Genomic DNA, 25174 nt, shown 5'->3' with positions numbered 1-25174 from the left:
TGGTACTTATTTCTGAGCCCTGACCCTTATTGTCTCAGACACAGTTTTATTAGGATGTGGTGTTTGGCAACTTTATTATTGTAACTGCCAGTCACATAATAAACACCTATAGAATCAATTCAAAATGTAAATGATGATGTGTTTAAAGACGCACTTAAACATCTGTCTCATGCCGAGTATGTTACTTTATGTTCATGTTGATTGCCATTTCTAAATCCCACATCTGCAATAGTGAGTACATCCATGAACCACAATAAGCTGGTGGAAGTTGTAGCTGTACCCCATATATGTTGACAGCATGGGGAGCAGCCTTGGGTGGGGGCAACAGTGGTTGGGGGGCTGCCCATCCTGATGTGTCATGGGCGTGTTAGAAAATATTTGACCCACGGCACTTATTCTTTTACAAATTAAGAACTGTCTGTACAGGTCTTTGTTGGAAGGTGAGCTAGAGGCCTCGGGCTGTGAAAATCCTCTTGGCTGTCTTTAAGGTGAATTAGTAGCCAATGCCTCAGTAATACAGTAGAATATGATACAATTCTTTTTTTTTTTAAAACATCTTTGACCATGCTTTTGTTTCATAACACAAGGAAACAACTTTAGACTTTATTGTCAATGAGCATAAAAGATTCAAAGTGAGTTGTAATCAGCATGTCTTGGGGTCTCCTCAGACGTACTGTGCAGGAGAAGGTGTGGGGGTCGCCAGAAGATATTGTAACCTTGCCTGGGGTAATGCTGCGATTCCAAACTGGAATATGTGTATTCTGACTACAGACTAACACATATAACTCATCGTTTGATCACTTAAGTACATCCTAGAAGAATTCACTATTCAGCTATTGGCAACTTGGCCCTGTGTCAGCGCACTTAGGATGCACAGATTCACACCCTAAAAAGTGATCCTGTTTTTCCTCCTAGGTTATATAAATACATCATAATTTGAGGTTTGGTGAAGGGGGCTGCAGGTAGGGCTCAGGTCGAGGGTACATGCAGATGGACGTCTGCCTTTTTGAGAGGGAACCTTTATATGCTAATTTCTGGTGACACCACATTCAAATGTTAACGAGTCCCCCCCACTTTTGTTTTTGGACTTGATCCCCTTGCAACTTTCTCGCACTCCGCTCCGTCCGGGGATGCAGGAAAAACGTTTCTTTCTCTCGATCTCTAGCCACAGAGGCAGTCAAAATGCACATGAAATGCACCAATAGAAAATGTTTACTAACGAGGGGAAATCCCCGTCAGGGAGAGTGAGATGATGTGAAAGTCTATTTATCTTTTCAAAACTACAAATGTCTTTCCTGTTGGTGTTTGAATGTTTGATCACTCAAAGGAAAATTTCTAAATACAATATATTTAGATGAGTTTTAGCTTTACTTAACATTAGTAGTACTATGCCCTTGCATTCAGGAAGTCAAGGGTACATGCACACATAGATTGGTGCACCTGTTGCTGCATGGCATATTGTTATTGTTATTTAATTTTCTCCTCCCTGCACTCCCTGGCCTGGGTTGGCACGTGGTACCCCTGGACTCTGATTGGCCACCCCAGGTGCCATCCCATTATCCTAAACTATAATCGTTATGTGTGTGTGCGCTCAGAATTCATGCCATCCCTGCATAAGTCAGTGTCGAACCTGGGCCACCCCAGTCAAAAGAGTCTGGACACGACACCACCGCCACACTGTATGAAACCACATTGAAAGGTTGGCGTTTTCACACTGGTACGACTTCATGTCCTGAACCTTCTGGTCTTTCTGACAGCAATGAGGTATTTCTTATGTCTGCTGTTTTATGGCCTCACTAGGAGTTTCACAGTATTCCAATACCCTTTACCGCGTGGAGTAACTATGCGGTTACAGGAAGGGTTGTGTGAATTAGAGTCATTCAGACCCAGTAGTTATTGCCGAGTTTAGAGCCCCATAGCACGGGTAGTATAGCTCAGTGGCAAAGCGCTTGTCTTGTAAGCAAGCTGAGGCAGAGCAACGCAGGTTTGAATCCTGGGTATGCGCTTAGAAACCGCTTCGTTATTAAGCGCATTACAAATGACCAATTATTAAATTATAAATTCCACCTCATTGAGCAACGTGCCTTATCACTGCAAGCAGTAATGCCATGTGGGTAAGGACACATCCATTACCACGTTTGTGTGGTGGTAATAACCTCAACACAAATGCCGGCAGTTTTACAGGACTGCGGAAACAGTGCACTGCGGTAAAACATGGTCATGTTTTCTCGATGCCACACTGCTTATAACGGGACGCCTAGTCAGTTTCTAGTCTCAGGCCTGGCCTATATCGCCATTTTTATGCCCTTAGGCCCTGACTCACAGAAGTGTTTTATAATGGCGCAATCCCATAGGAAAACACTCAGGCCCTACGTCTCTTTCACGAAAGGCCATGTGGACATGCATCCAGCAAAAACCTTGTTTGTTCCTCTAAGGCTAAGAGTCTAGTTTCAGTGCAAAAGTGTAACTCTTAGGCATGCAGCGTCTACAAATCCCTCAACTCGTGCTGTGGTCCAGTCATGCACAGAATCCCAATAAAGCTTTATCTCGACGCCGTACAATCTTACAGCCACTAACTGTTGCTGCTAATGTCCAAATCTGTTCCCATATTTTAATAAACAGGACAATCCTGGTTAATATGCAGCAACAACCCTATGTCCCCACAGCTGGTCCATCATGAGGTTGATTCTTCTGGGCGCCTCGGTCCATGCGCCCCAGCATGTGTGGTTTAGAACATTTAATAGAATGTGCATAGATTATGTCTAACTTCCTCCCGCAAGACAGACAGCATTTCTGTTCATCTTGAATCTTCCATGCATACATTTAATTATTTCCTCCATGCCCCTTTGTGTACTCCATTTTTCCATGTGTTGTTAGGTAACTGTCAAGTATAGAATACCATGTATTTCTGCTGTTTATATTGGTTTACAGTATTTCTATTGCACATAGTTCCAAATACATTGTCTATTCAATGCACACTCCTGCCTAAGATCTTCAGAAGACTTCAAGAACAGAAGCTTGTTTAGACATGACAAAACTGGCATTCCCTGTCGAACTGTTTCCAACCAAACGAGAGAGCAGCTGCTATTTATCTCCGTGCTCTGCCACGCCATGGAGAGTACCTTCCTGTCATTCTTTAAGGTTACATAGTCTACGCACATCCATACCTTACATCCCATCATACCTTACATCCCCGGAAGACAAAAAAAGGGTTTCCCTCACATACTTTTAGCCATTCTATCTGCATGACAAACAGTGCCACAATCTTATCACTTCTTGAGAGCCAAGGTCCCTCTACTTTATATCCTTCCAATCCATACTTTATCTCTTCAGGATATCGCTACGTCATCTCCTTCCAATGTGGTCTCTTAATTCATCCTCTTTCAATCCATACTTTAGCTCGTCATAGCGCAACATCATCTCTTTCCAATGTAGTCTCCTAATGTGTCCTCTTCCAATCCATACTTTATCTCTTCATCGGATCTCTACATCATCTCTTTCCAATGCGGTCTCTCTAATTTACCCCCTTACTATCCATAATTTATCTCTTCACCATATCACTATGTCAGTTTCTTCCAATATGGTCTCCTTATGTATCCTCTTCCAATCCATACTTTATCTCTTCACCATATTGCTACGTCATCTCCATCCAATGTGGTCTCCTAATTCATCCTCTTTCAATTCATACTTTTTCTCTTCATCATATCACTATGTCATCTCCTTCCAGTGTGGTCTCCTAATTCATCCTCTTTAAATCCATACTTTTTCTCTTCATCATATCGCTACGTCATCTCCTTCCAATGTGGTTTCCTAATTCATTCTCTTCCACTCCATACTTTATCTCTTTATCAGATCTCTATGTCATCTCCTTCCAATGCGGTCTCTCTAATTTACCCCCTTTCAATCCATACTTTTTCTCTTCATCATATCGCTATGTCATCTCCTTCCATTAGCGTCTCCATATTTTAAATCCTTCCAATTTGGCATAGTGGGCTGGGTATACTCACAGGTACAGTTTGTGTAAGGTATTGAAAGTCTTCCTACAGCTTTCACTCATAATTAAATTTCCAACTTCTAAACTATGTAAAATTGGAAATATTTTGCTTCGTGTTTTGTCTGGATTTTGTATTGTAAATTAAATATATCCGCGCCTAATTTAAGTAATCCCTTGAATGTCCGCGTATGTACAGGAGACATCAGTTGTAAATAATAAAGGGGGCAAGGTCATTGCTTCCTCTTGGGCCAATCGGATGTGGAATCTTACCGGTGGTCCAGCGGGTCCTGCGGGTCCTTTACTATCCTGAGAACAGGAGCAAGAATGAGGAAGTGTCGGGCAGCTTTCTTCATCCCTCTAAAGACAAGAAACACAGATTAGGTAATCCCATGGCGATATCCTTTTTAGACAACACAGGAGAGTTTCCAAAGATTTGAACGCCAACATTCTACAATTGTCTCTTAAACATGAAAGACAATCACACTACAAAGCCCACTTACCAAGGCGGGAAGCTCGCAGCACTTGTCTCTGTTCCCCCATGAGGTGGTGCACACGATATCAAACATCTGCAGCTGGAACTGAAACACAAAACGGTCTGGGTCAAGTTCAGGAATCCTCAAAGAAATGCACCAGATAATAGTGAACAACCATACAATAGCTTCTAAGTCAAATGTTGTTCCAGTACAATGTTGCCTACACCTTGTAATTAAGAGTGAATGTGTTGCTCTTATTTGGAGTGACATGAGGATTTGCACATCCCCTTTATGGCCCTAACAAGCTTCATTGCTTCATTGCAATGGTCTTCCCTGCCCACATAGAGAGAGTACCCGACCAGGAGGCCTTAGGCGCAAAAGAGCCCTAGCTCGAACATGTGCCTAACAGGGATATTCCTTGACCCCCAGAAGGGAAATCCAGTCACACAATAGGAATGACGAATAAACATGAAAATAAATCGGATGCACATTCCATCTCAGACATGTTCACTGGGACATTCTGGAGAATAGATTGGATTGAACATTCAATTGGGCCGTAAAGTTGCTATAGTAAATTCACTTTGTCCTTATACTCAGCAATCTGTGGCTCGCAAGATGTTTGGGACTACAACTCCCATGATGCATCATCATTAATTATGCTTGTTAGGACTGATGGAAGTTGTAGTCCAAAACATGTTGCAGAGCCAAAGGTTGCAGACCCCTGCTCTATATCTTCCAATGTATTGGCTTTTTATGTTACCATAAGAACTCACTTTGGGCCTGATTTATAAAAATGTTTTAACATGGGAAAGTTCCAATGAAAACAGGTGTGTAAATCAGTCCCATTGCCTCTTCAAATAATACAAATGGCTCCTGTGAAATGGACCATTAATAATGTTTTCTGATATCTGGACAAGCTCGCCCCTACAACAAGTGGATCAGCAACTGCAGAGTAAGCAATCAAGTGCCAAGCGTAGGGGTCCAGTGCCCTGGATGAACAGGGTGCCATGGCTCTGGAAAAGCCATGAACCAGTTCCCTAAACGCTTAGCAATCCCATCTGATCTTCATAGCAAAAAAGGAAATAAAGAATGGCTCCATGCCAACCTGTAATAACACCGCAACCGGGTAACACTGATGAGTGATGACATACACCTTCTTTTGACCCAACTCAGGTGCCACAGCCAGTGGCAGAGAATCTGTCATCCTTACCCGCTGTACTGGGAAATATTATCCTAACTCTTACTCTGCATATTACATTATATTAAACAAAATATGTTTTTTTTATTGCGTAAAACATCCAAAACCATCTATGGAAACATCATATAAAGACATGTGAAGTGATGAAATGTATAAAGGGTTATATAAACCAAATATACAATAAATAAATGAAAAACATTTTTAAAAACAGATTTCTTTTTAATACCATGTGTGAAGGGAAAAGGGTGGGCTTCTCTGTGCATGAGGATGTGAGGATGCAATAGTCGTACCCAAAGGGATGTGGCTACCTCTGGTGTTTTTTATAACCAAAACAAGGGGTGCAGGTAATGGGACTCAACAAACCCCAATGTCCCCTTGGCAATGATATATCAAAGGTTACCAGAAGACCCTTTCTTATGCCCCAGACGTCTATTCTGGTGCCCCGTGTGGCTAAGGTGAACACCGCCCTAGTGTCAGTCGAACATGTCTCCCCCTTGTTTTTGAGCCTGGCCTGGATTAGCACCCCTTTTTCTGGCATGAGACCCTGAGGCTTGCACTCCTTCACAGGAGTCCCTGGGAAGAAAGGGCGAGGTGAAGTCCTATGGGACCAAGTGGATATTATAGATGACAAAATAGGGAGATTTCTTTCACCGAACAAATCAGGATACGCCAAACTCCAGGGCTTCCATTGCCAGGATATCCTTCTAGTAACACCCAGTCTCAGGGCCACTTACATTGTCAGCGCACACATCCCGTGGTGGGTCTGCCCTGTGCTCTTTGTCTTGAGCTGTGTCTATATGTTAGCCTGTGAGTCACTTCTTGAGTACTGTGGCAGCCTTGGAACTCCTGCCAGGGCTAGCGCTTTATCACTCCCCTCTTGCTCTAAGGATGTCTCCAATCTTTTTCAGGGGCAGGGCCTGCCACTTCCCCTCCTGCCACAGGTGTTCTTTTTGGCATTTCAAGGTAGGAAACTCTCCCCCATTCCAGGATATTAAGGTGGTGGCCCCCAAACAGGTTCTTAAGGGTCTGCAAGAGTCTTTAGATTGGAATTGTGACCTTGCAGCTGCCACCACAATCTGAAAGCCCAGGCGATTTCTCTCTGAAGACTTTGCTCAAGGTCTGGGCCCTTCCAGCCTTTAGGCCCAGGTTCTCAGCAAGCCTCCTAGTCTAAGCTGCCCCTCTAACCTGGCCTCAGCTATGCCATGGCTTATCCGGCACAGCCACATCCTTTTGTCTCTCCTTCTATCTAATTGGTCCTCTTGTCTTGGCTAACACAGGCTCACTGTTAGTTCGCCTTCTCCACTAACAATCTCACTGCACTCTCTCTGGAATGCAGTCTTAGCATCCACTTGGTCAGGAGGCTTCTGCCTCTTTTTAGACAGGTGTGATTGAGTGATTTTGAACAATGAGGGCACTGGGCACGTGACCCTGACACACTATTCATATCTGGCATGATGTTTAGAGTTCAGTGGTTCCCAACTATCAGAACATTTCTTGTACTGCTAGAAATCCACATGCTCCTGAAAAGTGAACCCACTTCCCAGTGGCCCTTTATTACCCTCTTTCTGCATACAGGACATTCACTGCTTCAGTCCAGCATTCTCAGTTCTTGTTTCCTGGAATTGGGACTGAGCCATTTCCTTAACCATGTCTCGGTAATCCCACTTGACAAGCCATGCTCCTGGCCTCTTTTGGTCCTAACTGCAACTGCAACTGAAAATGGCTGTGCTATCCAGATCTTTTCCATAGGAGTTCAGCATCATCCAGGGAGAGGACAGTGTTCCAGGTGGTCTCTGCAGCGATATCCGGCTACTGGTAGGACTCCAGAGCTTCCAGGCTGTCCAGTTTGGGACATGCCACTACATAATGGGTGCCATCCTCAGTTGTAAAGGACTTTCATCCCAACCAGCTAACATGCCTCTAGAAATTGGCCATTTGTGATGGTTCATGTGTCTTGAGGTGAGCAAAGGGGTGTTCAACTGCCCTATAAGGGCAACCACACACTTGTTGTTCACAGAATTCGAAGAGCAGGCAACCCAGTTACACCTTCTCATCCAAGTCAACCATGGGACCAGCTCTGCACTCAACGCCAGGACTTTACTGATCACTGTCCATTAGAATCATCATTGTGACTAATCAACTAAGCAATGGGAAATTCATTCAACATCTGCTGGTGGACAGATGGTCTGAGGTTGCTGCAGGATGGCATTCCACGCTCGCAGTGCTTTAAGTGGTGTGTGAAATAGAGGGGAGGGCTCAAACAAGGGGGCATTGCCTACGTGCTGGGAGTGACCTAAAGAGTGCTGGGTATGCTGTAAAGAGAGTGCAGCCTGACCCATACAAATGCATCATGAAACACTGCAAACATGCATTTTGGGTCAGTAAGCATGGTATCAAGTAGTCTTATCTGCATTCGGTTTGCATTTTCTACATACATCTCTCAAGTTCAGTTTGTAAATAAATCAATGTCTGTAAATGTATAACTCTCTCTTTCTCCATATTATTTATTTTTTATTTTATTTTGGCATTGTAGAGCCCACCGACCATGTAAGTATCTGGTCGATGATTACAGAGAGAAACAAAAGAACACAAAATACATACAGACAGTGTTGTAACAAATCACAAGGTTTTACAATCCAAGAGGAGCATAACGGTATGACAGGTTAAGGATCTAGCGCGAATAGCCATGTTTTAAGGCCTTTGCGGGGTACGACGTCCATTCATGAGCAGTTTATTTTCACTGCATTTTTTGCCACCAATTTTTTACCACAAAAATCCATAAAATAATATGCAGGGGGAACGGGGTTGGGTAAAGGGATTTAAGGTGGGAAGGGGGTTTGGGGGGTAACCCCCCAACAAGAACAAAACAAAATCCGAAGAGTTTTTGCAGCAAAAAATCAGCGAAATAAAAATGCAGCGAAAAGAAAACGGGTGATGAAATGACATAGAACCCTTTGCGGAAGGACCAGAATGAGGTTTCTGATCTAAGAGCGAGCAGTAGAGCATTCCAGTTTTTCGCAGCAACCACTGGGAAGCTACAGTCCCCTGCTTTTTGCAACTTGAACCTGGGAATTGAGAGGATGTGTGAGTGGGTGGCCCGGGTATGTCTGTTGGATTGAGGCATGGCACATTTTCTGGATAAGCATCTAGGGGCAGTGTTTGACAAGCATTTGTGTGTTAACGAAAGTGTTGTTGAACAAGATGCGTTAGCAAAGTGGCAGCCAGTGGGAATTCTGTTTTGCAGGAGAGATATGCTCTTTTTTTTGCTATGTTCAATGCTGCTCTTAGCGTGTTATTTTGTATGATCTGTAGAAAAAGGTCATTGCAGTAGTCTATTTTTGAAAGAATAAGAGCTCTGGCAATCGTGATGCAAATTTTCGGGGGTCAGGAACGATCTGGAGGCGTTGATTAGTTTACAAGTGTATGCTGCCGCAAAGGCGATGGCATTTATCTGTCTTGTTAGGGAGTGCCAAGAGTCCAGGTAAACCCCCAGCGTTTTTACTTCTTTTGAGACTGGAATAATGGTACCATCAATGCCAAAGGATTCATAGTTTCCGTTTAAGTTTTCTTAAGCGAGATTGTGCTGCAATGCGGAGCAGCTCTGTTTTATCGTCAATTAGGCATAGAGCGTGTTGCGCCATCGAAGCCTGGATGGTTTGATAGATTTTGTTCAGTGCATTGGAGTTGGTATTGTAATTACCTGTGATGGGAAGGAGGATCTGGGCATCGTCCGCATAGTTAGTGTAGGAGATACCCAGATCATCCAGGTGGTCGAATAGGGGTATTAGGGTCTAGTTTTGTTTTTTAGAGGAGTGGGAGGTCCCATGCGTCTTTTAGATTAGTTGGTATAATACCAGAGGAGAAGGAGTTGTTGATGAGGAATGCGATGAATGGGGCGAGGCCTGTGGTGCAGTCTTTTATCAGTGAAGCTGGGCAGATGTCTCGTTGGCATCTAGATGGCTTCAAGCTTCGTATGATTTGTGTAACTTCTTGGACAGTGACTGGGGTAAACTCAAATAAATAATTGAGTGGACTGAGGAGTATTGGGCACAGGGTTCGGAATTGTCTCATTTGGTAGTAATTAGTTTATTTTTTGCTGCGATTTTTGTTTGGAGTAAGGAGATTTTATCCAGAAGTTCCTTTAGGATATTGGCGCACCAGGTGGTGTCCTTGAGGCACCTATCTGGGGGAGAGGCTGGAAATTCGAGTTCTCGCAGGATGGCGAAGAGATCTCTCGTACCAGAGTTGGACTTTTCTATTCGCTCATTATAGGTCTAACTTTTAGATTGGAGAATAGACTGTAGGTTTTAGATAGTGAGTTACAATGCTCCTTTTTGGCAGCTGAGGGTGACTTTTTCCAAGTAGACCCGGCTGCTCGCTTAGTGGCGCGTAATGTTTTGGGGTAAGGGATGTACCAGGAGTTCAGGTGAGCTATTGCCTTAGGTGTTCGTTTGCTCGTGGGGGCTACTTTATCGATAGCGAGTAGGAAGGTTTGGTTGTTTACATCTACCATGGAATTTGGATCATTAGTAGAGTGTAAGTCGTCCGTCAGTGGTTGCAGCAGTGAGAGCATGTTGGCTGGGGTGATATTGTGGGCATTTCTTGAGAGGAGAGCATGTTGAGGTGTAGCACAGATTTGTCTATTCTTGGGGATAGAGAATGAGATGACATTGTGGTCAGATCAGGGCCACGGGACGTTGGATGTGGATTTGATGTTGCAGTTAGCATCTGCTAACCAGTCTGCCGTGCAGCCTTTGTCATGAGTGGGAGATGAGATACACTGAGTGAAGACCGAGGCTTCGATGGAGTTGGCTAGGGCTAGTGCATTATCGTCGGTGGGGTCGTTGAAACCCAAATTTACATTGCCCAAGAAGGTGATTCTGGAGGAGGGCTTGGTATCGTTTGAGAGCAGAAGTGCAATGTCTTCCTCGTAGTGTGGTAGGGGCCAGGTGGTCTATATATTAGGTGGATGGTTAACGTAACAGAGCTGGAGAGGGACAGTTTAATAGAGAGCAGTTCTCCTGACTGGAATAGTTGGTTGGTGTTTCCTCTGATGGACAGCTGATTTTTGGCTATGATAGCCACCCCCCTGCAATTGAGACAAGTCTGTCTTTCATTTTTTCTTTAACTTTTCTTTATTGGAAAGAAGTAGTGGTTGGCATATCACAAGTTACAGTCAAACCAGAACACACTGTTCACATTTAAATCATGAATGAAAAGCACACACTCTACAGAGGGTCACATATAATCTTAGCAGAGGTCGAATGCATTGGAGCAATCATCGTGTAGTGCAATCTGACCCCTGGTCGGGAGAAGGGGGAGATGACAAGAGCTCCAGATCCACTTTACGGTTCAAGTAACTACAAAACTCCGTCCATATGTTTTTGGGACGAGCATTGCTGGGCAGCATGTTAATGTAGTCTTCTTCACAAGATTGCGTCCAAGTGAGGGCCTTCAGCCACATTTCCAGAGAAGGGGGGGATCTGCGCTTCCAACATTGCAGAATACATTTCTTGGCCACAGCCGCCGCCACATTCAGAAACTTAGCCTCCCGTTTCGCCTCAGCTCCCTCCCAGAGCCCAAACAAAAGAGACAGGGGTTCAGGGTCCACACAGAACCCCACTATTTCAGAGAGGGTCTCAAGCACAGCCTTCCAGAAGGGGCCAGGGCCCCACAGGACCAGAACATATGGGCGTGGTCTGCGTCGCTGGATTTGCATCTTTGACAGGGGTGGGATTGATCCCGGGCAAATTTCTCAATAGCATGGGGAGTGTAGTACAGGCGATTGAGTAGCTTGTATTGAACACATCTAACTCTGGAGTTAAGAGAAACCTTGCGGGTATGCGCGCACATTTTGGTCCACATACCATCTGTGATGTCCAATCCCAGATCCCTGCTCCAGGTGTCCCTAGCAGTGTGGGGGGGCTCTACAGCTCGTGCCATCAACATTTTATAAAGTGAGGATACAATGCCCCTACCACCAGCGGAATTAGAAATGTAGCAGACCTCGGGGGACTCAGGGGGTTCGTCCGGATATGAAGGCCACATGTCTTGGACCGCCGCTCTAAGTCGAAAGTATTGTAGCAACTCCAGAGAAGACTTGGAGTGCCCAGGCTTCCAGGTGTCTGGGGTGATGAATGTCCCGCCAGGGAACAGGCCGGAGAGTGATCTATATCCCAAGTCCGACCAGTGATGCATGAGCAGCTGATCTTGTGTGGGGGTGAGGCCAGGGAAAGACCAGAGGGGGAGCCATTTGTAGTACGGGGGGGAGCCAGAGCCAGGCTTCAGAATCTGCCTCCACGCCCTTATAGTTGAGGCCACTGGGTCAGCAGGGGCCTCCGAGCGGTACGAGTGAAACAGGATCAGTGACATGACATTCACCCCCTCAGTCGCCAGGATTTCAAGCTTAACATGCGGGGGGGTCCTGGTGATGGAACCAGTATGTAGCATGCTGGGCCTGAGCAGCTATCCAGTACTGGGTGAAATCAGGCGCACTGAAGCCGCCCCTCTCATACGGAAGGGTCATATACTGCCACTTTCTGCGCACAGTGCCAGAGTGCCATAGAAAACGGGCGCATCCCGCATGCAGGTCAGCATAGTACTGTTTACTGGGCCAGAGTGGAACATTAGTGAATATGTAAAGGAGTTTCGGAACTATGATCATTTTTATTAGGGACAATCTCCCTGATAGTGAGAGGGGGAGGTTACACCATCTTTCCATCCTGGCACCGGCATATTGCGCGGTGGCCCCATATTTATTGGCCAATAAGGAGGATTTTGAGAGGGATACATGGACCCCCAGGTATTTGATGCCCCCCGGTGCCCATTTGAGAGGAAATTCGCATGCAGGTTGCGGGTTTGGGGGTTGCGGGCATGAGGAGTAGGATTTCTGATTTAGTGTAATTTATGGTGAAGCCCAAGAATGTGCCAATTTTGATAATTTCACGTATGATCGGGTCGAGGTGGACTGAGGGGTCTCTAATGTATAAAAGCACGTCATCAGCGTAAAGTGATATAATTTTGGGGGTATCCCGGAGACAAATCCCTTTGCGCACGTGGTTGTTCCGTATACTATCCGCCATGGGCTCGATATCCATCGCAAATAGCAAGGGAGAAAACGGGCACCCCTGTCGAGTCCCACGGTGGAGGGAGAAGGGAGCCGACAAGTGAGAGTTAACTAGGAACCGGGCCACGGGGCAAGTGTATAGGAGTTTAATGCAGGACAACATGTATGGGCCAATCCCCATCTTCTCGAGCACCGCCCACAGGTACTGCCACGAGACCATGTCGAACGCCTTTTGGGCATCCAACGTCACGGCCACAGCGTTGGCTTGGGGGTCTATTCTAGAGAGGACGTTAAATAGACGTTGAATGTTTAAGGCAGTGGAGCGGGCCGGGACAAAACCACTTTGGTCTGGGTGAATCATGATGGGGAGAAACCTATTTGCGATGACTTTGGCGAAGATTTTGGTATCCGTGTTGATGAGTGACAAAGGTCTATAAGCCCCACATTCATCCAGTGGCTTACCCGGCTTGGGGAGCACGGTGATATCAGCCTCACGCAATGACCGGGGGAGGGTAGCAAGACGTAGCGATTCTTCCCAAACCTCGTGGAGGCGTGGAGCAAGGAGGGCCACATGTTCCTGATAAAACTTGGCGGTCAGGCCATCAGGGCCGGGGGCTTTGCCCTTAGGGAGAGCCGAAATAATGGCAGTGATTTCGTCAAGGGTAAAGGGTACATCTAATTGTTCTTTGGTGGCTAGAGATATAAGGGACATAGGGACGCATTCTAGGAGATCGGCCAGATCCTGCGGGCTGTGCTCCCAATGCTGGGCATAGAGGGCTGCATAGAAATCTACAAAGGTCTCGAGAATGGGCCTGTCAGACCAATGACATACCCCGTCATTATCTATGATACAGTCGATTCGAGCTCTGCCACCCTCGGCCCGGGCAAGTCGGGCAAGTGTACGGCCCGGCCTCTCTCCTTCACCATACTTCCGGGCTGCAATGGGCCGGGCAAGGTATCTAATCTCACTGCGGGCCAAGGACTCAAACGTATCCAGTTCAATTCTTATCTGTGCAAGCTTAGGTGGTGAGGGGTTGGTCGCATAGTCACGCTCTAATTCCCTGAGTTTGGACTCGGAGCGGCTCAGGGAATTTCTGATATCTTTCAGGACTCCAGCCTCCCTGGATATACACATGCCCCTAATGTAAACCTTAAAGGCCTCCCATCTCACCCCGTCTGTTGTGTCGTGTCGTTTATTATTATCGAAAAACGATGTGATATCAGCGAGGATGTCAGCCCTGAAGATAATATCATGCAGTGCATCTGACTTAAACCGCCAGTTAGAATGCTGGGGGAGGGCCGGGTACAAGGCAATGTCCAATGTGACTGGGGCGTGATCAGATAGCGTACGCTGCAGAATCTGTGTGGTAAGCGTTTTGCCCATGAGCCCTGCGGAGAGAAGGAAGAGGTCTATCTTGGAGTGGCTGTCGTGGACAGAGGAGTAAAATGTAAACTCTTTCGACTTTGGGTGGAGTTCTCTCCAGGCGTCTACCAGACCAGCCGTGAGCATGTGCGCCCGGAGACGGCGAGCGGCTCTGGACAGTGTTCTTGGTGCGACACCTGATCTATCCAAGTCGGAATCCAGGATGAGATTCATGCCCCCCCCCAGATAATAGGAACCCCCACGTACCCTAGGAGGATGTCAAGGATGTGGTCGAAAAAATCGGGTGCATCAATGCATGGGGCATATGTGTTAACCAGAAGGCACTCTGTATTAGCAAGGGAACCGTGGAGAATCACATATCTACCCAGGGGATCAATATGGCTGGTGCGAAGGGAGAACTCCAAGGACTTGTGAATCAAGGTGAGGACTCCTCTGGACTGTGAGGAGAACACCGTATAGTATCTGTTGGGGCCCCATGCCGGAGCGAGCGAGGTCGAGAGATGTGCGAGGGCATGGGTTTCATGTAAGAAAAGTATTTTGACCCCGTGCCTCTGGACATAAGCCGTGATCCTACGTGACTTTGTGAAATTGCTGAGCCCTCTAATATTCCATGACATTAGCCTAATGTCATTCAGTAGGGCTTTAGGGAAGATCAAAGTAACTTGTGTCATAGTTTGTCGAACAAGAGCCGGCCACTAATGCAGTGGCCAGATACGTCATACCAGAGGCCACCACTGTCTCACCATTTTTGTTAAAACATTCCCCAACTAAACCACCCCCCTCCCTCACTGCCTTCCCCAACACAGCAGTGCCCAAGAACCCACCCAAGGTCTCATGGCTTTCGTGGCGCGCCCAACGGGGCAGGCCAAGCTCCCGCACCCAACAGGGGAGCAACCAATGAACCAAACAAGCCAAACTCGGCGTTGCAACTGCAGTGGGGGAAGCTGCTGCCGTGAGCCCGACTAAGATAATCGACGGTGGAGTACACCAAATAACGTGTAGCGGTAACTGAGTAGAATTTTCAAGGAGACAACATAGTAGAGTACAATGAGCAGGGGGTATGGGAATAGAGAATCTCAGCTTAAGTGCAATGAACAGTATACCCTGCTTCATTGACCAAATTTCTCAATGAGTTACAACACTGAGTGAATGCACAGAGGTAAGGATATATGGGATTACAAGAAGAATGCACATAGCAAGAGTGGTAACGATACCACACTAATTTTAGCAATGGATACAAGGAAAGCCGGCTCAGCCCTCATCTACAGGGTCCCCCACCGGCCCTGGGAGAAGAATATGGGCCTCAATGAATTTCACCGCCTCCTCAGGGACTGTGAAAAAATACAGCTTATTGTGGTGGGTGAGCTTCAGCCTTGCAGGGAATAACATGGAGTATTCCACTTTCCTTTCACTAAGCAATTTTTTCACACCATTGAACTGTCTGCGCTCCATTTGAACATTGATCGAGAAGTCGGGAAAGACGCGGATAGTCTGGGACTCAAATTTCAGTTCCCCTTTTTCACGGGCCAGGCGTAGAATATGGTCTCTGTCCCTTAAGCTGAGGACCTTGGCAATAATTGGTCTGGGGAAATCACCCGGCTTGGGGCGAGGGGCCAGCGAACGGTGGGCTCGCTCAATAGTGAAAAACGGGGAGAGTTGGGGATCACCCAGGAGGTCTCTCAGAAGAGTCTCGACTGCAAGTTCCATTTTGCCTTTGAGGGCTGTCTCCGGAACCCCAACAATGAGGATATTATTCCTGCGGGATCTGGACTCTAAGTCGTCGCACTTTGCCTTGACCTGTTTCATATCCCGCACCAAGTCAGAGACTGTATTCCGGAGCACATGTACCTCATCCTCAGTGGTCCCAATCCTGGTCTCGGCCTCCACCTGCGTAGTACCATGCTGATCCAATTTGGTGCGCAGTGAGGCCACGTTGGCATTTATGTCGTCAAGTTTTTCATGGAATGCCGCAAAGTTTTTGGCCATAGACTCCATGATTGTCGTAAGGTCAGGCTGAGGGGGGCATGAGGATGCATCGAGGTCGTCCTGAGGTAGGGCAGCCCCACTTAGGTCCTGTTTAGCAAGTGATTTAGCGAACTTGTCCATTGGTCCAGCCTTGTTGGCCCCGCGTGCTTTGCCGGACATGGCTGGGGTGTACCCCGAGGTTAGCAGGGAGTGCTGTGTAGAAAGGCTGCGATGAGGCCCAGGGGGTTTATAGAGGGACCACGGCCAATATGCAATGAGGCGACAGCGCTCAGGGGACAGGAGCGGGGGGCCCACACAGCAGTTGAGTTAAACGGCAGTAGGACCGCACCATGGGGGAGGCTGGGTGTCGAAGCAGCAGTGTGGCCTGGAAGGGACAGTACCTGCGGTGCCCGCCCCGGAGCCAGGAGGGCCCCAGTCAGAGGGAGTCAGCAATGGTGGGCGGCACCGTCCAAGGCGCCTGGTGCACTCAGGGCGTAGCAAGTAAACGGACAGTCCAGGCACTCAGAGCCGCACCGATGGAAGATGAATGGTCGCGGGGGAGCCTGGTGCGATTGGGGGCCAGAGATCCTCGTGGAATGGGGGAAGCGCAAACCAAGGATAAGGGTGCAAACTAGGCGTAACTTGCAGCGCTCTACACCCCCAGTCTCCTCACCTCAGGTCTCTGCAGTCCAGCAGGTGAGCGGTGGTCCAGGCAGGAGCGGGCCGCCCCGCAGGGTATAGCGATCCGGGCAGAAGCACGCCAGGAGTCAGTGGCGGGAGGCCGAGCCAAGATGGTTCAAGCACCGCAGCCCAGCCCCAGCCACACCACAGGGCCAGTGACGGCCGCGGCAGCCCGCCTGACAGGAGATCCGAAGTAATCACTGGGCAGCGATGTCAGTGGTGGTCCGCCAGGCAGCAAATGGGGATGGTCCAAGGGCCAGCCCTGCAGGCGGCGAGCCGCGAGGCGAGAACTGCTGAGTGTCCACAGGACCAGCGATGAAGGTGCCCGGCAGCCAGGCAGGATACGCGAGGTTAGCAGTGTTGGCGGCGGGCCGCAAGCCGGAAGTCACAGTGTGTCTGCAGGATCAGTAATGAAGGAGCCGCGGGATGTGGAGACTACGGGGGCTGCTCCTGCGGTCCCCGCAATGTCACTGAAAGAGTTGGCCCGCCGAGGGCCGGCGCCACCCATGCCGCCCAGGAGCGGAAGCGGGCAGGTGAGTGGAGCCGTGTCGTAGGCCGGGAAGCCCAGACGCACCCCCCTCAGGGAGAGCGGGGGGGCGGAGGACCGCGCCGCTCAGCAGCACCCGATGGCAGAGTCCAGGGTGGGAGGGCGGAGGGTGGAGGACCGCGGCGCTCCAGGCGGCCGCATCCCTCGCAGGCAGTCAAAGGATCCGGGCGGCCAGCAGCCGCAGCAGCGCGGCTCCCCGAGGCCGAGGGGGGGATGGGCCGCAGGGGATCACACGGCCTAAGAGGCCCCAGTTGGTGGCGAAGCCGCGTACAAACTCTGGTTTCGAACCAAACCCGGTCTCGACAGTGCAGAGGCGGTGGGGAGCGAATGTCCAAGTTTAAGGCTTCAGGCAGTCCATATAACCGCTGATTGAGGCGGATTAGATGCAGTCGGGCCACGGAGCGATTAGACTAGGCAGCCATCTTGCTGGCTGCTCAACAGCACCCCCCAAGTCTGTCTTTCATAACTATAGATTAACTATTCGGCATGGCGAGGGAGAGGGATGGTCCAGTGGCTGCATGCAGCCATGGTTCCGTGATGGCTAAAAGGTTGAGGTTATTAGAGGTGATGAGATGTCAAGGGCATGGGTTAAGAGAGATCTGGCATTGATAGGAGCTCTCTTAATGTGCATTTTTGGTAGCTCTATGATGTTGTCTGGGAACTTACCGCCAGCACGGGCTGTCTTACCAGGGGAGTATGCTTTAGGGATACTAGCATCACTCCTAGGGGCAGATGAGGCATGTCTCCCCGCTGCTTCAAAAATCATGAGTGTAACGGGCTCCACGGTGAGTGAAGGGTTAGTAATTACATCATCGACGATCACTGGGGCAACAGGCTCCCGAGAGCATGTGGTTTCCATAATTTCAAGGAAGGGAAACAGGCAAAAGTAAACATATGGCATCACAGTTCACTGGGGCAACAGCTTTGGCATTGCCAGTGGCATCAGTGTTCATAAGGGCAACAGGCTTTAAGATGCAAGTGGCATCAGTGTTCACAGTAGCAACAGCATTTGAGATATAGGTGGCATCAATATTCCCGGTGGGAACAGGGTTAGAGATACAAATGGCATCCATATTTGATGTTCAGGTGGCATCAGGATTAGAGATACAGGTCGCATCAATATTCATGGTTGAAACAGGGTTAGAGATACTGGTGGCATCAATATTTGATATACAGGTGGCATCGGTATTCAAGGTGGCTATAGGGTGTGATATGCAAGTGGCATCCATATTCACGGTGGCAATAGGGGTAGATCTACAGGTGGCATCAACATTTGATATACCATGGCATCAGTATTCAAGGTGGCTACATGGTTTGATATACAAGTGGCATCAATATTCACAGTTGCAATAGGGTTAGAGCTGTAGGTGGCATCAGTATTTACGGTGGCAACAGGGTCAGAGATAGAGGTGGCATCAGTATTCACAGTAATCACAGCGGCAACAGGGTTTGATATACAGGTGGCATCAATCGTCGCAGTGGCAGCAGGGTTTGATGTGTAGGTGGCATCAGTATTCACTGTCTTCACAGTGGCGGCAGGGTTTGATATGCAGGTGGCATTAGTGTTCTCAGGAACAGCTGACTTTAAGATATGTATGGCATCAGTGTTTTTAGGGTCAGCAGGTTTTGCAGTATAGGTGGCGTCGTCAGTATACACCGGGGCAGCCAGCTTTAAAATGCAAGTGGCAGCAACAGTCAGGGGAGCGGCAGACTTCGAAGAGCAAAGAGCCTCAGTAATTCCAGTGGCACCAGGTTCTAGAGTGCATATGGCGTAGGTAGTTTTAGCAACGGGATGCTCAAAAATATGTGTGTCCTGGTTAGATGTATGGCGGGCAGTTTATGGTTGCATGTGTCATTGGGACTACCTGAGACATCCTTGGCAGTATGAATCTTCATCCAGACAGTGGGGGCGAATGTTGTCAAGGAGGTAGCACGATCATGAGCAAGCATAGTGTTGGTGTATGTGGAGCGGATGCCTGCGGCACCATTCCTGGACTTGATAGTACGATTGATGTGACTGTTTAGAGAAGCAAGTGCGGCTTTATTGGTGCCAACATTATCGGCCAGGGGACTGAGCACGAAATTATAAGGGGAGTATCCTTTCAGAGATGTGCATGAAGCTTGCGGGACCGGTCCATGGCAGTTGGGGCGTGCAATCCTTACTGCTTGGTGGTTTAGAGGACGAGGCGGGGAATACATCACCATCAATTGTAAATAAATCACCTACGCAAAAGGGAGTAGGGAATATAGCTCCAATGTGGGTTCCTGGCTGTTTTGAATACAATCAAAGAGCATTCTGGGAACATATGAATGACAACAAATTTGTATATCTGACAAACATGCCTATGATAATAATTCAACTGTGAAACTCTTCTGAGCACGTAATGCCCAATGGGCTTGCTGCTAGTTTCCTCTGTTACAGATCACAGCCTAACAGGAAAGTGTACGTCCACTACAAGCCATATATACTCATTTGGATAGTCACAGTTTGGAATGGAGGAGGGGGGAGGAGGTGATGCTGAATCGGTTGAGGATAGGGCATGTGGGGCTGAATGACTGTCTGCATCGAGTGGGGAAGCGTGAGTCGAGGGACTGTGCAGTGTGTGGGGTGCCTGAGACGGTGGGACATTTTTTGCTTAGGTGTGAGAGACATGTTGTGGAGAGAGAATTGATGAGGGTTCGGTTGTCTGCACTGGGTGTGGCTGAGATGAGTGGGGAGGCTTTGCTGGGAGGTGACGGGGTGAGAGGCAGGAGTAGAAGCAGTGTGTTGTTGGATTTTGTGAGACAGACGGGGCGGTGGGAGGAGTTGTGAGTGTATGTGGGCTATGTGTTGATTGGTGGGTTGGTGCACATCATCCTATTGGATGGGGAAGCGCCTGCGTGGGTCCGCCCATGCATTCGGTAATTTAGGAGAAGAAGAAGAAGAAGATAGTCACAGTTTATAGGAACGAGGCTTCAGCTGCTCTGCAAAATGATGTCTAACTTCCCTGGATATGTTCCTTTCATGCTTTGTAAAGCTAATTCTCCCCTGCAATTCTCAATGCACGGGAGTCTCCTAAAGTGTTCATTCAGAAATACACATAGGAGAGAGTATATTAGCTACTCAGGAGCAGATAGGGGAAATTGTTGGGTCTCCACCATGATTCGCCCTAGACCGCTAAAGTCCCTGTATGCTCAACAAAACCCCTGTGTAAAGGACTGAACTCGCCATGTTCACACAATTGCGTAATTTTTAAAAATGGTGTTGTGCCTATAATTTGTCACAAAAAGCCTGTGGCCAGAAATTGGGAAAATTGGAACAGGAAGTAGCATTAGTATCCTGCGTGGTAACAGTTTTGGCAAGTTGTAATCTCATTGTGAGAGTAGGCAGTCTCTGTAGAAGATCTACTATCTGAGTTGGACATTAAACATTAAAGGATAATAAAACTAGCAGAGCAACAACCACGCTGCTCCCAGCTCAATCAGATGTAAACAACGGAATGTGGATGCACATCCTAGGAATGGGCAATGCTGTTTTTTCCTGTTTTATAGATTGAAGAATCTATTTATGAGGTTTTTTAAATATGTTTTTTTATGTCTTTTGAATCTTGCTCTATTTTTCTTTTTAGTTTCTTTTTTTTCTTTCTTTTCCTTTTAAAATGTATCGAATTTGTAACGGTTTTGCATAAACCAAAAACAAATTAAAAATAAATGTGTAATCATTGTGATTTAACAACTGTGGTTATTCCTCTCAATATCAGCCTGGCCAGTTGGCCCTGACACTCATCCTCTGCTGTTGAAGCCGTACCGCAGAGGATTCAGTTTGTCGCGAGTCCACTCCACCATACACAAACAAGGAGGCCAAGCTACTGGAGGAAACATTAGCACATAACAGCAAGAGAACACTCAGCAGAAACGAAAATGGATGCCAAGCAGTGGTACAACGGCCATTGGGAAAATGGGCCTTTAGCCTCCCCGTCCCACCCCTGAAATGTTGGGTGATGTTGACTTGACCGGGCTCACCCTCAGGGCCGTTGGCAGGCAGGACAGGAAAGTGTTAAGAACGGGCCGGGAATTACTAGTGTAAAGCATTTCATTGTCAGCAACTGTGTAGTGTGCATATACTCTTAGGCACGTGAAATGGTGATGGGATGTTAGCCCTTACATGCCAGTGGAGGGTTTGGAAGGGTAAGACAGGACATAAGACAGCTCAGTCTCACAACAGTCCATAAGTGACAGAAACGTAGCGCTGCTTCCACAGTGAGGCACCTCAAAGCGGCAGAGGGGCACATGCTGGGCCTAAAAGCATCCGTTTTTGCTGCCCTCCCTGTGCGATGTGGCAAAATGGCCCAAGACCTCACGCAGCATACTTCCTTGCACACTAAGGGCCGGATTCATGGAATATTTGCCCGGTTCAAAGTGACTTTGCACTGCGGAAAAGTGACTTTGCACCAACACAAACCCTGATCCATGGAACTGTGCAAAGTGTATTTTTGCGGGGCAAAGGCCGGGCAAAGTCATTTTGAACAGCAAAAATGACTATGCACTGACTTTGCCCGGACTTTACACTGCAAAAATAGACTTTGCACGGTTCCATGAATCAGGGTTTGTGTCGGCAGTGCAAAGTCACTTTTCAGCAGTGCAAAGTCACTTTGAACCGTGCAAATATTCCATGAATCGGGCCCTAATTTGGGTTTCATTGTGGGATACCTTAACCCACCCCCTCCCCTCAAGTCTCTCGCCCGTTGCGAGCTGGCAGGCCGACAATAGACCTCCTTTCCATCCCAGCAGCATTGTTCCATGAGTAGGCGCCCTGCCCCTCCACCAGTCCTCTGCGGCTTGGGAGTCCCAAACAAAAGACACAATTTCCTTCATATTCTCTCCACAAAGGGCGCTTTAATTGGCAGCCTTGGGACTTTCTCTCCTTTGTCTGACATTTCTGGAATGTGGCCGCAGGGGTCACTCCGCTCAGTTTCCTCTACGTCACTGAACGTGTTCATTCCATCCCTTCGGATCGAGCTCCGCCGGCTCTTGTCAGCCGCCCGCGTGCATGCAATATTCACTCAACTATTCAAAGTGTGCACTTCTGCAGTCAGATGTGTAGGGCTTCCAGATGCCTGCGTTCAAGGTTTGCAGTAAAACTTACTAATATTTGCACCTGCTGCTTGTCAAACCCCTTTCAATAAAGAACATTTTCAGACTGAAGGTAGAGTGGGACTGGGAACCGAAAAAGGCCCTGCAAATAATTTTCAAAGTGGCCCCATGTGACCCATTTTTAGCAAGACCTACGGAAATAAAAAAGATTAACATACAAAAGAGGACCAGGGTGCAGAGGCCAAGCGGGACATCTCCAGAGTTCCCTATAGGCCAGTCCACCCCTGACTGAAGGGAGTCAATTCCATGACATAAAAGGCACACATGTGCCCAGGTGATAGATTACTTCGCAAAACATTATTAGGAAATAATGGCTTATGTTAAAAAAGTGCTGCGTCGTTTTCGTGGGGAAATAGTAGTGTTCCTGTTACTTTATAATGCCAATTTGGAGAGCTGGCCACTACGCCCCTTCTGTGCCTTGCTATGATATGATAGGTTATTTGTAACATGCTTAATACCCAGAGGTTTCTAAACACGGACCCGGGGATCGAACCTGTGTTGCTTCGTGTCGTCTTGCTTCCAAGGCGAGCACTTTGCCTCTGAGCTATCCTCCTGGGACATTGGGCAGTTCTAATGCCTCAGCATCAGAGAGAGTTCTAATGCTTTGAAGCCCTTACAGCCATCTTAATAGCGCATTCGGGCCCCACTTACTGGCGCGGAGCTGTCCCTTGGTCCTCTGGAACGAACCATTCTCCCCAGCACTTCCACCCCGTCGGTGCTGATGTTGCCAGCTGCGCTGATTGGCTTCTCGTCCACTTGCTTACAGTCTATGATGATTTTGGAGGTGGTTTTGCTGATGACCACATGGAGCTACAGGAACAAAAAGACAATCAGTTAAGAAAAAATACAAACCCTAAAACATGCAAAATATAGCATAGAGCCTAGATACCTTACACATCTGCCGATCCGCTATATAACTCAATCATGCAAAAAACAATGGACAAAATTCATTCAGCCCATGAATAACTTATCATCCCCTTTTGAGTGAATTGACAAGCGATTAGTTTTAAAGCTTTGGGCTCAGTAGTGCTATCAAGCCACCAGGGTATGGATGCCTCACCTGTTGGGATCATAGAATATGCGGTGTCCTTAAGCAATAGAACCCGAGGAGGGGAGGCATTACCGGTCGGGCCTTACCCGATCTGTAATGCCCCCTCTCTGAGTGTTCCATTGCTATTAGTACCCCAGCACGTCCTACCAGGGTACTAATAGCATTTTTTCTCAAGTTGAGAAATGCAGTTGAAACCGTTTGTTAACTCGAGAAAAAAAAAGAAAAAATTGCCACCAGGGATCGGGGAGAAGGGATTACATGTAGTCCCTTCCCCCTTTCCATGGCGGACATTAAAAATATAGAAAAATAAGTAAACAAAAAAATGGCCGCCATGAAGGGGGAGAAAGGACCACATGTAGTCTCTTTTCCCTTTCCATGGCGGCAAGGACGCAGATTCCACCAGCCCGACAAAGGCTTTGTCAGGCTGGTTATGACCCAGCGAGGGTCAATGGGCTTGCTTGTTACAAGCTAATTGAGTTTATATTACAGCATGACTGCGTCAGCAGAGGAGTGGCCTGGTACGGCTTGGCAAAGATTATGTCTAGTGTGGGGGCATTGTCATCGGCCACCCACCTCAATAAGATAAGGTAGGAGGGGCAGGGTCTGAGCGCACTGAGAACCAAGCCACCAGCTCAGTATAGCCAGGAGAATGAAGCAGATTCCCTCTCAATGGCAAATTTCAGGGCCATTGGGAATTTCCACACTATACCGTCTCGTGTGGACCGGAAATTGACGTCTCGTGTGGACCGGAAATTGACCAATGTGGGAGTGCCACAATACAATAGTTGTTATTACTACCCAAATTATTGGTACTCAATTTATAGACTTCGACAGGATGAAGACTTTCATTGGCCCTGCACAAGCACAGGCTTGCCCCAACTCAGGGCTTGATAGATGGATGAATGGTTAAATGAAGCAATCTGGTCCATACGATAGAATGTTTTTGGAGGGAAGATACCGAGGTTCAAGTGCTGTTATTTTTTACAGTTGCGTACTTTTGTCCATACAAGTTATGTTATGTTATTGGGCATTTGTATAGCGCCTTTCACCACTGGTATGATCTCAGCGCGCTGTGGGTTGAACGCCCTCGAGGGCCGTAGCCCAGGTCAGTGGAGAAAGTATGGTGGTAAGTATGGTAAGTAGTGCGTGTGTGCACTCAGTAGGTGTGCAGCTAGGCCGAATTGTCTTGGCTAGTTACATTCTAGCGGAGGTGGTGCTTGTATATGAGATTATGTGTGCAGCTAGGCCAACTATTTTGTGGGGGTAGCTGTGTTATAACGATTGTTGAGGTGTGCATGGTGGTGTACATATCAAATCATGCTACGAAACTCAATGGCGAGGAGAAGACAGACGTCCCCTAACATGTGTCCTATACGGAGATATTGACGCAGCGGCAAACAATGCAAGTTAACACAGCCGCCGAACTAGGACGAAGCGATCCCCGGTAGGAGGGGCAGGCACCACCATCATATAAACACTGACAGAGGAGTTCACAATACCCGCGGATTTAACCCTTTGTGGACACAAGGGAGCAGTCCAGTGAAAGGACACCCGGATAGTCCCAGGCGCAGGATTTATAATCCAATCAGGGCATGCATGACCTAGCTATCCCCTCTCGTATTCCAAGAATTCAAAGAAAATTAACCTGAGAACTATATTTCCAGTCGGGGAACAAGGAGTCA

At 47.7% G+C, this 25174-nt stretch overlaps 1 protein-coding gene across 4 annotated transcripts in view; it reads right to left on the bottom strand.

The window, feature by feature from the left end:
* Nucleotides 1–25174, bottom strand: part of COL14A1 (collagen type XIV alpha 1 chain) — a 699289-nt gene that overhangs the window by 147953 nt on the left and 526162 nt on the right. For all 4 annotated transcript variants that reach the window (XM_069621559.1, XM_069621558.1, XM_069621560.1 and 1 more), the window contains 3 exons: nucleotides 23093–23251; nucleotides 4495–4572; nucleotides 4265–4351 (listed from right to left, as the gene is read on the bottom strand). In XM_069621559.1, coding sequence (XP_069477660.1) covers nucleotides 4265–4351; nucleotides 4495–4572; nucleotides 23093–23251 — 324 coding nt within the window. The remainder of the gene's footprint in view (nucleotides 1–4264; nucleotides 4352–4494; nucleotides 4573–23092; nucleotides 23252–25174) is intronic.

Source organism: Ambystoma mexicanum, chromosome 5q (genome assembly GCF_040938575.1).
Source record: "Ambystoma mexicanum isolate Mex_15411 chromosome 5q, UKY_AmexF1_1, whole genome shotgun sequence".
Classification (NCBI taxonomy): Eukaryota; Metazoa; Chordata; class Amphibia; order Caudata; family Ambystomatidae; genus Ambystoma; species Ambystoma mexicanum.
Note: the sequence above shows the minus strand (reverse complement) of the source record. Positions and strands in the feature narration are given on the sequence as shown.